The 13,070-nt window shown below is 36.2% G+C and overlaps 1 protein-coding gene across 6 annotated transcripts in view; it reads right to left on the reverse strand.

Moving 5' to 3' along the window:
- Positions 1–13,070, reverse strand: part of STXBP5L (syntaxin binding protein 5L) — a 207,800-nt gene that overhangs the window by 54,685 nt on the left and 140,045 nt on the right. For all 6 annotated transcript variants that reach the window (XM_064519788.1, XM_026103445.2, XM_026103448.2 and 3 more), the window contains exons 16-17: positions 9,831–10,003; positions 3,279–3,404 (exon numbers count right to left, since the gene is read on the reverse strand). In XM_064519788.1, the coding sequence (XP_064375858.1) occupies positions 3,279–3,404; positions 9,831–10,003 (299 nt within the window). The remainder of the gene's footprint in view (positions 1–3,278; positions 3,405–9,830; positions 10,004–13,070) is intronic.

Consider the following 13,070-nt stretch of genomic DNA (forward strand, 5'->3'; position numbering starts at 1 on the left):
GCAAATAGAAAAGGTAAAGGGTGAAAATAAGGTGGATTTTTCTTATTTGTTAATCTGGTGAATTAAGGTACCATGTACAACAGTGGTTCAAACTCTACCGATTATGACTACATCAGGTCTTCTACCATAGACTTCTACCACAGACTTAACAGTGCATTTAGCACAGCATCTATGGATGTACTACAAGCATGGTATTTTTTCCCTCTTTGATTCTTCACTGATCTGTTGCCTAAGTAAGAATATACTGCCACTCAAATTGGGTACAAAATACACTTCTATTTGGCAATATTTTGTGCTTATTTGAGAAGATCATAATGTACACTGGAGAATAAACTCCATAGTCTATGTACTTGGAGTTATATCTGTTTCAGAAATCACTAAAACATATTTCACTTACTAGAAGAACAAAAGAGTTTTTATAAAGTTGCCTTGGGAGAAAAAGGAACACTACCAGTCGTATTTGCCAGAAGACCATTTTGTACAAAGTTTTATATAAGTCTCCATGTATCGCAACACAAACTGACTAATACAGAAAAGAAATACATTATTTCACTATTTGTTATTGGCATTCTTGCACTTTCCTTTAAACCGTTTGTTAATAGGCATTGTCAGATAAAGGATATTGCAATAAAAGGACTACTTGTATAAACTTTGACAGCAATTCCCGTGTTCATAAAAGACCAGCTAGGTGCAAAAAAGGAAATATAAGGCAATAAAAATGACATGTACCAATCTCATCTATTAAGACTTTAGGCAATAAAGCTGATAGCCATCTGCATCTTGAAAATGATTTACCTGAGATTAATTAATTTTAGAAAACACAAACAAACAAAAACCACAAGAGCTAGTGATCAGTCACTCTGTGGTCAGCAAATCATCAAATCAACAAAATGGATCATCATTTTGTAGTCAGCAATTTTCAAAACTTCTCTAAGTTCACAAACAAGCATGGACACAACATTTCCTATCATATCTGAAAACTTAATTACTCTAAGGAGAAAATCAAAAATTGCTCATTTATATTAATAAATTGCTCATTTATATTAATAATGCTTCTGAGGAAAGAGAAGAAAAAAATTTAGGCAGAGATTACTGTTAACAAGCCTTAAGATAATTTCCTAACACCTCAAATCTGTATACAGTCAAATACAAAATAAGCACAATAAATTTCTCAACTTTGAGTAGCAAATGGAATTAGTTACTAAGAGAAATTCTGTTCTGTAAATAAACTTTTTGTCTTTCATAGAAATGTCATAAAATCCTCATCAGACATTTCTTGACAATTAATATTCAGATTGCTGCATATGTGGAGCACGTGAGTGGGTAACAGATTTTCAGAAACTGCCTTCACTCCAACAAAATGTACTTTAAGTCATATTTAGTATTTGCATTTAACCTTGCAGATCTTCAAATATAACTGACGAATTTTGTAACTTCTGCTTTTCTACTTTCATAACCTTAACAAGGTGTGAAAGTAGAATTTGAGAATTCATTGTAACAGAAATAAAGCAGATGTTAATATGTTTAATTTGTAGATTGTCACCATTAAAAGTAAACAAAATAAATTAAAACAGATAAAATTTCACAATGCCTCTGTTGGTTTATCTTTGCTGGGATAAATTTTTTGCATATCTTGGTTTAGTCCCTTTTCGTGGCTGCAGTAACGTCAAGGATGCCAAGTTCCTATTACTTGTAATACACAGTCACGGAAATAACAATTATTAAGACTACTGAACGCAGATACTCCAGGACACACTGGCTCACTACCCTATTCCTTCCTCCTAGTTAAGCTAGCTATTATAGGAAAAAAATAGAGAGGTAAAAAAATGACCCAAGTAAACACCATCACAGCTAGCATGACAAAAATGATGTATCTTCAAGCTTTATGCTGAAGTAACACAGTTATTCTGTCAGATTGTGAGGCTAGACATCAGGAGAAAACTAAAGCATCAAAAAAATTCTGACGAAAAGAAAGGGTTATAACATCTCAGTATAGGCCTGAGGAAAAAGCTGAGGGAGACAACTGAGAGGAAGGGGGAAGGGACTCTGCAGAAGAAGTTCAAAGACATACTTTTTTTTTTTTTTTTTTTTTTGGTAAGCTTGCTAGGAATGCTAGCTTTAGGTTTTGGGGCTTTTTTATCATCTCACATGTTTATTTCTGAAACACGCATTTACTTAGTTAACGTGGTTTTAAGTCAACTGTCCTGTAAACTATTACTGCTGCTAGGAAAGGAAGCAATTTAAAACACTTGATTGAATCAGGTAGGTTTAGGAAAGCACTGTGAGTGTCAGAAGTCAGATATTGGCTTAAGGCCTGAGACCTGTAAGGGAGCAAATTAGGCAAAAAAGAACAATTTTTCACAAGTGACAAATGCATCTTGGTATGGTGAAACAAAAGAAACTTCTAGAGTCCATGAACAGGAAACTGTCTGGAAATTCAGGACAAAAACCCAATACAAAACAACCCCCATCCCACAATATTTTTGCACAAATGTAAAGCCTCTGGTTAAAATTTCCAAAGTGTCTGAACAGAGTCAAGCGATCTATTGGAAATCAGCGGGGGTCAGGCACTGAATACCCACTGAGGCTTATGTTTTTTAATTGAAATAACACCTTCTCCCTCAAAAATCAGTTTAATGTATCTGGGCAACTTGCAATAGGAGAAAACATTGAGAATTAGCAACTAAATTGAGCCTGAGCAAAAATATATACACAGACACACACCTACCTGCATTTTTATACAGAATTTAGCATTTAAATGTTCCTTATTTGATTTTCAATTTCGGGTCTCTGGTTCTTTTGTGAAAATATACAATCTATTTCAATACATGTATGGGGATTAGCACACAAAACTGTTGCTATCACAAGAGAATTTCTCAATTCAATATATGAAGCCATGATAAATGACATTTAGTGCTTAATCACATCACTAATTTCTATGAAATGTATTTCATCTTGGTGATCCTTTCAAAATATCTTTGAAAATTGTAGGTAATCAGATTTTGTTTGAAAAGATAGACAAAATGATCTGAAAAGATTCAGTCTTTTAACCAGGGACAGTAAAAATATTGGCAAGAAGGACAATTTAATATCTCATATTACAATCTTCATGAGTTACCTGTTTAAGCAATTTTTCCCCAAGAATGTGGATAATAGCACGTTTTGATTTTTTTACTCTGACTTTAAGGGTCTGCAGAGAACTTTGAAGTATAACTGGAACATACACTATTTGGTGCAATAAAGAATAAATCAATACACCTTAATTTTGAGTTACTTACAGTCCATAGGCAGAGTTTACAGCAAGACTGGTAATCTGTTGTGGAGGCTCGCCATCTACCCACACCAACTGAATAACAAGATCTGCTTGGTATCCAGGAGGCATTCGCACAGGTCGAGTCTTAACACTAAGAAGAAAAAGGTACAAAGTTGGAACAAACAGACTGGGCAATGAATAACAGCTGCTTCCTCTGAGGAAATGCTAGTGAAGTAGTTATCCCTTAATAAGCTGAGAGTAGTACTAGCATTTATAGCATACTGTGAATGTAGTGGTACGTTGAGACTATGCATTGCAATTAGAACAGGTATATTGTGGAGGAATTCCAGGTTTTGATTTTCATTTCTTCTATAAGAACAAATCTGAAAACGTCAGCATTCACTACAAGAGAAACTCTGGAGAAGGTGTAGGTGAGGTGAATACTTTGGGTGAATAAAATTTTTTTTTGTGTAAACACTTTGATTTGACTTTCCTTTTTCATAACATTTTCTTGTAGTATATAACGTACAATTAAAAATCAGCATGAATAATGACCTTAGGAAAACTTAAAGTACTTTCCTCTAAAACTTTGAAACAGGACATTACTATATTGTTGCAACTTTCTTGCTCTGAAATAAAGCTGTTTTTGGCAGTGTGAGCACTTTTCAAAAAACAGTTCAGCAGAATTCTATTCTTCTCCTTGTTCAAATCCCAACCCACCATTATGGATTCCATCCTGTAAAGCTGGGTGTATCAGAAGAGCAGATCTGTTGATTGTGCATCACCCATTCACCATGAATTCTGTTTACAGCAAACAGATCTGGGGTTCAACATATTCAGCAACTAATCTCCAATAGGCGTAATGAATTACTAAAACAATGAAAATTTAGCAACTAGCCACCTTCATGTACAGGGACATTGAAATTTAAGCCCAATTTTCAGTCATACCCATCTGCTCAAACTTCTGGTAACATGAGGCACTTCTTGGTGGCCTACGAATCATGAAGGAAGAGATGAGAAGAAAACAGTGAGATTCAACTTTCCCAGAAGACTTTTGATAATATTTCCTCATCTGTCCTGTAGCAGAGCAGCAGGATGTAGATGCTTGCCAAAGAAATCAAGCAAGCTGAATTACAGCATCACTGATCAGAGCTGCAACATTGCAAAAATATATAGAAAGGAACAAAAAAGCTCTGCAAAGAAAAAAAAGCTCTTCAAGAAATCTTGACTAGAATATTGAGGGCTGAAACAATTCTCCTCACCAAACTCAGATGGATCTGAATGGATCTTGGCACACACTTCAGTAGGAAATGAGCTAGAAGAAAAAAATTCAGCTAGACCCACAAAGATGCTTAGGACTGACCATGAGTTCAGTTGTAGGATGCCATGTGACATTAGAGTATCAAAAGGAGGCTAGATAGCCAAAGATATTGGAGAATATGACTTCCTTCTTCTGTAGCCCTGACTGTTGTGTTTCAGCCAGAGTTCTAAAGGGCCATCAAGGATGGAAGATATGCCCTTGTGCTGCCAAGATGGCTGGACATGCGGCTTGTGAGCGGAATATGCCAGATTTTCCTTTCTTGGGACTGTAGTCTTGAGGATGGGTGTATGAGACTTGCACAAAAAATACCAATATAGCTCTGGCAATGGCAGGACTATCAGGAAACATCAAGGATGTGAAATGAAAGGGAGGTACCTTATGACGCAAAGGGAGAAGATCTCAAGCTCGAGTGTTAGCAGTAAAAACACTTGAAGGTACTTTTAGAGAAGTACTCAGAGCATACTGGCTATTTTCTTAATGATATATTATTATATGATTTTCATGATATATTTGATAACTGTTTTTTTCAAAATACATCTCCACACTGTCTTGATATTGTTTAACCACTTCAGTCAAACAGTTCTCACTGTACTGCTTTTATTTTTACTGTAGAGGGCTCATTAACCTTCCCAAATCTTTCACTTATTCACTCTTTAATGAGAAAAGTATTCTTCATCTATCTTTCTAAATGGATTTCCTTAACAGTGGACTGATACACTATTCTCTTCCTTTTTTCTGCAGTATTACTCAGATCTTACATATCCATTTATCTTAAAGAACAGTCACTTGACTCAGATCCTGTCTTAGAAAAGACATTCACAGCACAGAAAAAAAGGCAGAAGCTTTTTTCCTCCCTTCTCTTCCTCTTCCTTATCATCCAGGACCAGCTGTGAGAAGAGACCTCCAGGCAATGGGTCTGGATTACTATTCCTCTCCCCACTCAGGGCTGCTGCAGTCACAAAAGCAAAAAGAAAGGACTCAACAGCACCAGTCTCGACCCAAATGGGAAGAGGACCCGATCACAACATTTAAACAATGGAGATGAATGGTATCTTATCTGCCTAGTTAGAAAAAAAATAACCACTTCCATTTTATTTCATAAAGAATCTTGTCACTCATGGCTGATGCTCGCCTGCAACAGATACAGCAACGTACTAGAGCTACTGCATGCCACAGAAATCATGGGAACCAAAAAGTGGCACTGGCAGGAGTAAGATAAGACTTTGTGAAGTGCAAGTTCACTAAACCAGAATAAGCACATGGTGTAGTGTGGTTGCATAAGATACCTTGTAGGAACTAGTACGCAGCTGTGTCAAGCCTGAGGGGATGAAGCAGTAGAAATAGGAGCTGCTACAAGTGCTGAAAGAGCTGAAGGGTTTACTGTTAGACATGCGATGACAATCTCACAATCATTTACAATTTTATTAGGTCCTGTACCCTCTCAAACTCCACAGCCCCATCAGAGTATATTTATTAGTCCAATTAGAAAATTCAAATTGTGTCCTATAGTCTCCTGAAAATGTTGCCTGCTGGGATCATAGCAGAATGTATGCAGCGTTTCAGTAGGAGGAACAAGACCTTCACCTGGAGCTCCAAGACATAACCATCTGTTCCCACCTTCCATGATCCTGATCTTCTCCTACCTTTTTCCCATTCTGACTTCAGAAGTATACAAAGTTGCACATGTCAGCAATAGCTCTGTATGTTTGTTTCCTATAAACAGCAAAGCTCTGCTCAAAGTTTTGCACTTTCTTACCTGTCTGCTGGCAATAAAGCCTTGGTCTTTCTATTTGTTCATAAGGCAGCAGTTCTGAAGTGATGCTTTCCATGAGCTTAATGAAGCCCTGGATTACCCAGGAGTATTGGTGAGAACAAAAGGAAGAACATTGGTGCACCCAAGCTGCTAAGGGAGAGGGTCCTTTTGAGAGCTTGGGAAGCTAGAAACAAGAGCTGCAAATAAATCCTTTTCAAAAAAAAAAAAAAAAAATTGCAGCAAGCAGAAGGAAGCTGAATACGAAATAGTCCACCAGAATATCTTCTGTAATGTGTTCTTCCACTTTTTGTGGCTACAGACAAGCTATTAAGGGCCATGCTAGTGGCAGTGGTCTCATCTTGCACCCCATTTCTAGTTTTCTGTTATCTGCTCCTGCCCTTAAAATGTTATACAGGATATGAAACACATAAATGAGACCCAAGAAAGCAAAACTCAAGTCCAGTTGCCCTTTCAGCTGAGCAGACATAATTTCCATGCCTATTTCCCAAAGGAAGATGTGAGGGAACACCATAATGAAGTATGCTGTTATGCTGAATTCTATCGAATGTCTGAGACAAGGTAACATGTTTATCCCTTTTCCTCTTAAACAAAGTATCATGAGGCTGACAATGACTGCAGAATTAATCCTGAACATCTAAAATACGTTTTTACTATGTTGTTATTACTTTTCCATTGGGTCTTCCATAGCATGCTGAAAAATTTAGAGAACTCAAAGCCCTTTAAATTTTTTTGAAATTGTTATTACCTGGACAAAAACCAAACACCTTTCTCTCTATACTTTTTACTGCAAGTCTGAAGATTTTCTTTAGGAAGCTGGATGTTATTTCACACGGATATTCTCCAAACATAGAATAAGTTGTGGTAGGTGAAAGATCATTAGATTGCAGTACATGAGTTTCAGATTTGGTTCAGTTTGTCATTCCTATGTTCCTGTTACACTTTCCCCTTTATGGATGTTTGATCATTTCCCTGGTTTTAGAAACCATCTTGCTTGAATATTGATGTTAGTTCTTTCTTCTTCATCTTTTTTTTTTGGCCTGCTTTTCTTGAAGTGTTTACATCAGCTATGAGCCTGAAGCAGACTGCAGCAGCATGTACAGAAGGAATATAGATATTTCAGTGTTTTCCTTGACTTGTTCTCATTATGCTACACTGAATTTGCTTGCTGCCAACTTTGTTGTTTAGTTTTCTTCATGAGATAATCACAGACAGATCTTTATCACTTTGGAGATAGCTGTCAAAACCCATAACTGACCTAATTTTGAGAAGATAACAAACATCTGGGAGCAAAGGCTTACCTTCTGGGTACAATTTTTTGATGATAATATTTATGCCAGAAATGTTTTATCTGGATAATAACAAATACATCAGTTTCCTATGCTATTTTAACAGCACATTTTTTATAAGAACTTCTGAAATAAAAATTATTTTTTCACACCTCTCTTGATTACATTTACTTTTGATTTCAGAAAAATGCTAAGCTTTCATTACTTCTGTACATTCAATCACTTGCCTCCTAGTACCTATCCGCAAAGACAAATACATTCAGACACTGACTTCTGGTAATGACTAGCAAAAATTATGGGGCACACATTGCCACCCATTCGCTGTAATGAGGTTGAGAAGCAACTATGAAAGGAAATGCAAAAAATAGTCTGTATACAAAATTTTACACATAATGTCATTATAGTTCAAGTTGTGCAACCACCCTTCAAGCATAGGTGGCTGCAGCTTTATGTTACTATCACTATATCCTAGATTCTGCACTGCAGCCTACCTGTATGACTTGCATATAAAGTCAATACCAACATCCAGGTGTTTAGTGAGTTTTCTGCATCTCCAACACTACTTTCATCTTATCATCATACTTCTGCTTAAAACAGAAGTCTTTGGACAGAAAAGGAAAGAGGGCCTGCTTAGGATTTGGGGAAAGAATGGGGATATTTGCATCTCTCCCTAGAGAAAGGGATGCAAAAGTGCACAGTATACTTTTAAATCAATGCAAGATGGAGTATATCAGCAGTTATAATAGTATCATTATTTTGATTTTAAAAAATCACCTCTCTAACAAAATAATTATATCCTTACTTTGTGCAAAATTGGACAAAAGTCAGTCTGCCAGTTTAATGTGAGATTATATAGTGAGTTAGGCAAATGTCTAGACACTAACCAGCAGTTCACAAGAACTCTTCTACCTTCACCATAAATGCCCTCCCTCCCCATCCATCCAAACCAAATCAAATAAAAATCCCCTACAGGAAAATCTTATTTAAATTAAATTAAATTAAATCAACAACTGTATTTTTATCAATTTCAAGAGCAAAAAAAAAAAAAAGTTTTCAGCTTGGGATTTTTTTGATAACTTCTCACTGCCTCTTCTATTGACTTTAATGGTTTATATTCATGACTAAAATTAGGTCTGAGATTCAGCTGCCTTACTGAATGAGGTGGACAGATTAACAGGATGCCAAGTAAATACTGTCAATTATGCATGAACAATGTCACAATATTGCTTTTAAATGCTAAGACACTATTTCCAGGAGCACAACAGACTGAAGTGTCTGCAAAGTTAGGCAATGTTCACTTACACTGCTTTTGAAATAATTGAAGCATTAAAATATTTAATAATAATTAGACTAAAATAATAATGAATTCACTAAAATGAGAGCAATCACTGTTATCAGCAGTGCACTATAATTGCTGTGAAATTACAGTTTACAGAATCTTGTATGGAATTCTGTTTTGAAACTATTCAAACCCATAATTTATCTGCCTTATTAGTAAGAACATACTAATCTACTCCAAATACTGTCAATGTGTACTATAGCAAACAACAATTTGATACTTTCTAAAGATTTAAAATGCATATACACTTCAACACAGTGAAACTGTTTCATAACTGTATATTTTCCAAGATCGTTTCATGACTATACCAGTCCCCCTCCCCCACTCCCCGTAAAATGCACACACATTTTTTCACAAAGAAAGATTTGAGCGTTATATTAATTAATCAAGGAGGGAAAGCTTTGCAAATGACGGCTTTATGGAAATCTCTTTGTGAACTCAAAAAACAATTATGTTCCTCAGAAGTTTCTGGAACTATTCTGTAGTGCTTATATTCCATTCAAAATGTGGGTGTGAGAAGGAGATTTACTCCTACATCATACTGGAAAATTACAGCTGAACCTTTAGTGTAAAAGATTAACTGTTCTCAAGTTTTATTTGCTATAATTTTTCCCATTGTACTAAAACTTCAGGTTGAACCTCACTTGATCTTCTCAGTCCTTACTTCCAGCCTTTTTATATCCCTTGTTAAGTATTTTTTCTTAACTCTTTTGTTAGCTTTGTATTCTGGTTTCTTCTCATTTTGTGCCATGTACCTATGATCAGCCTCCTTTTTTTGATAGTTAATGAGGTGATTAATACAATTGGTACAAATACTTTTCAGAAAGGTAAGTCTTTGAAAAATGGCATAGTCTTACCTAAGACATGGGATACTGTCCTTCATCATTCCTTCACATGCTACAGTGTTGGTACTGCCTGAAAGGTTCTTTAAAGAAGGAAGCTGGGAGGAGGCATCAGGAAATGGAGGAATTATTTCCGGTTCAGGAGTAATGATATCTTCTACTTCATACTGAAGCCGTACCTCTAATGACTTAAATAAATAAAAAGCTAAGTTATAATTTAATAAAGAAAGCTACTGAAAATTCTATTACTTTCAAATAAATACCAGTAACTCTTTCTTTCTAAAAATAAAAACACCTTTATCTTCATTATTTGCAGGCAAAGAAAACTGTCACTTCTTTCTTATGCAGCCTAACAGCATAAGCAGATAGGAACCAGTCATCTACCCTACACTGGTAGGCATATTCCTTCAGGTGCTACTTTGATCCAAGCCTTTTATTGTAGGTGAAAGGAAAGAATGTAAATACTAATTTCTAATATTTAGTATGAAAAGAGAAATTAATCATTCACCCTAAAATAGACATTATTTCAGTATAAGAAGGCATCACTAAGGATTAATGTCCTGAAATTTTCTGCCTATTGTCCAACATTCTTTTCCTAAGCAAATTAACTAAAAGAATCATCAACCCTGCCTCCGTACTGCTGGTACACCAAAGTCTCTATCAGACAGATTTTAGCCAGTATGCAAAAACCTGACAGTGTGGCTAGTCCTGACCAAAGGACTTCATTTGCCCATAGCTAAGGGTCAGGAAATCACACAGAGATAACAACCCATAAAATTCCATATTCTTTAGATGGCAAATAAGTTTGGCAGATTCTAGAAAGCAAAGTCCAAACCAGTTATCTTTCACATCATTCTGGGCTCTCTGGCTAGGGAAAGGGAGACAGGCTCAAACCTATACGACTAATGATCTCAAAGAATCACAATAAATGTTGGGTAATTTTTTCCTATCTTATGAATTGTCCAAGGAGATTGCTGTTTTGAAAAGAATAAGAAACAAGGTACAGCCCTCAAAGTGGTAAGGCCTTGGGAATACAATCTGAATAGTAATTTCAGTACTGGTTTCCTGAAGTGGTCATCAGATCAGAAGCACTTACAGATATAGACACTGCAAAGTTCTTCTAAGTGATATCTCTCTGAGACATCATCTATACCAAGATGAAGATGGCAGCATTAAGAAAATAGCTAGGTTTTATGAAATCAGGAGATAAAGATCAACACTGAACATTCTCCTATTCCTAAAATCAAGTGCTGTGTTAAAACACACAAGATTTCAGAAAGAAGCAATTCTATTTAATTAGAAGAAAAAGTGTCCTGTCCCAAAATTTCACTTTTGCTTTCTCCACTGCAAAAACTATGGATATTTTTTGCCTAAAACAACTAAGAACCCTATGGACAGCCTTTGCCTTCAAAGACTAATGAGCAAAATACTGTGTTCTAATCTCTTGGAAGTAATTGCTGCCTGAATGAAACAATTTATAATGCTGTTTAATCTTCATGCTTGACTGAAGTAACTATTGAAGAATATGTTTCTTCTGCTTACCATGTTAGAAACACACCATTCTTTTCTGGTTGTTTTCCTTTGTGCCTTCCTTTTTCTACTAAAATTCATTTTGTTAAGTTCTAGTTATCACTCACTTGCAGACAGAAGGAAAAATTTAGGCTAATCACATGACTGTGAATATTTTTTTAAAGCATTGGTCCCAGCTGACTGGGCCTTGAAAGGAATGCAGACCTGTCATACTGGTTTATTTGATACACTTTGCAAAGATCTTTTTGGAGGATCGAATCACTAGGTTCATTGATTCTTCTTTTGACATTCAAACTAAAGCAAATTTTTTCTCCGGTTCTTTTCAAGAGCTTGGAAGAGGAGCTACACTGAGGAAAGACTGATACAACCATAGTATTTGAAATTCCTTTCCTTAGAAAGTGATCATGCTTACTAGACACCTCTTTCTTATAAAAGTGGGAAAGCTTAACACATTTTTCTTTGCTAGACCAGATGGAATGGATTCAGATGGCAAAAAGGAAAAAAGGCTTTTTATGTAACTGTACCGGAAGGACTCCAAGGCTGGATATGAAGCAGATTTTGTGTCTCATGCATATTACTAGCCTTCAAAGTCCGATATGGAATGATGCAAATAATTCTCCTGTTCAGGAAATCCCACAGCCAACACACACCTTAGGGTATACTCAAGGGTGGACTTAACCTGTCACATGAAGAAACCTCTGCGTAGCCTCCATGCTTTCCATTCACATCAGTTACAAGACTGATGTCAGGCAGACAAACTAACATGGATACCTTCTTAAAATGCTGCCTGCTGCTGTACACAAGGGATTTGTAGACTGAACTCAAGCTGAGTTTAGGCTGGTTGCTAGAGAAGAAACGACACTCAGTGCAAGAACTTGGGCTCACTACAGGCAGCAGAAAGGTCCTGAGACTACCAGCTCAGGCTCAATGTAGACAAAGCTAGACAACCTAAGTCACGAAGGTATTCCAACAACGACGCCAATACTTTTTATTAAAAAAAAAAAAGGACCAATTAGGAGTGAAGATTGAGTGCTTGCAATGAAAATGCTGAAACCAAAAGCTGCAGCACATCTGTAGAACAGGGATGCACAAAACCAAGGGGAACTCATTGATTATGTCACCAATACTAGGTCATAGTAGAACAACTCTTCATACAAATGCTTCCAAACTACAAATGAAATCTGAGAAACTGTTAAATTGTACATATTATTACATTTTAGAAAATACAAGTTCTGCTGTGATTCAGCTGAAAAAGTAAGAGACAGGAAAACAAGGAAAATAAAAGAAAGGTAATAAAAGATAATGTGCAGTTACTATGGAATAATATAATGCCACTCAGATGTAATAATACCATTATAGATCAGCTGGTCAATAAGGCAAAATTACTCTTCATTAGTTTTTAAACTTTCCTGAAAGGGTAATGAATCTTCTAGCCAACTGGCACATGATTACACCCCAAAACTGACATGAATGTTTTTGCCAGGCTACAGCCATAGATATCAAAAGGATATTATAATATTGTGAAAAGGAAAAGAATTTTTGTTGGAGAGGTGGAAAATGGAAGGGAAAGTTTGATTCAGCTGCTGGGGTTTCTTGAGAGCTGGCAGACACAGAGAAAGACTTTCTGGCAAGAGAGCGACTAAAGGTGCAAACTATTCTCTAGAGCCAGTTAATGGCAAACCTGAAGGAGAGACATTCATGTTTAGACTGTCTTATTCTTAAGAG

This window comes from Dromaius novaehollandiae, chromosome 1 (genome assembly GCF_036370855.1).
Source record: "Dromaius novaehollandiae isolate bDroNov1 chromosome 1, bDroNov1.hap1, whole genome shotgun sequence".
Lineage (NCBI taxonomy): Eukaryota > Metazoa > Chordata > Aves > Casuariiformes > Dromaiidae > Dromaius > Dromaius novaehollandiae.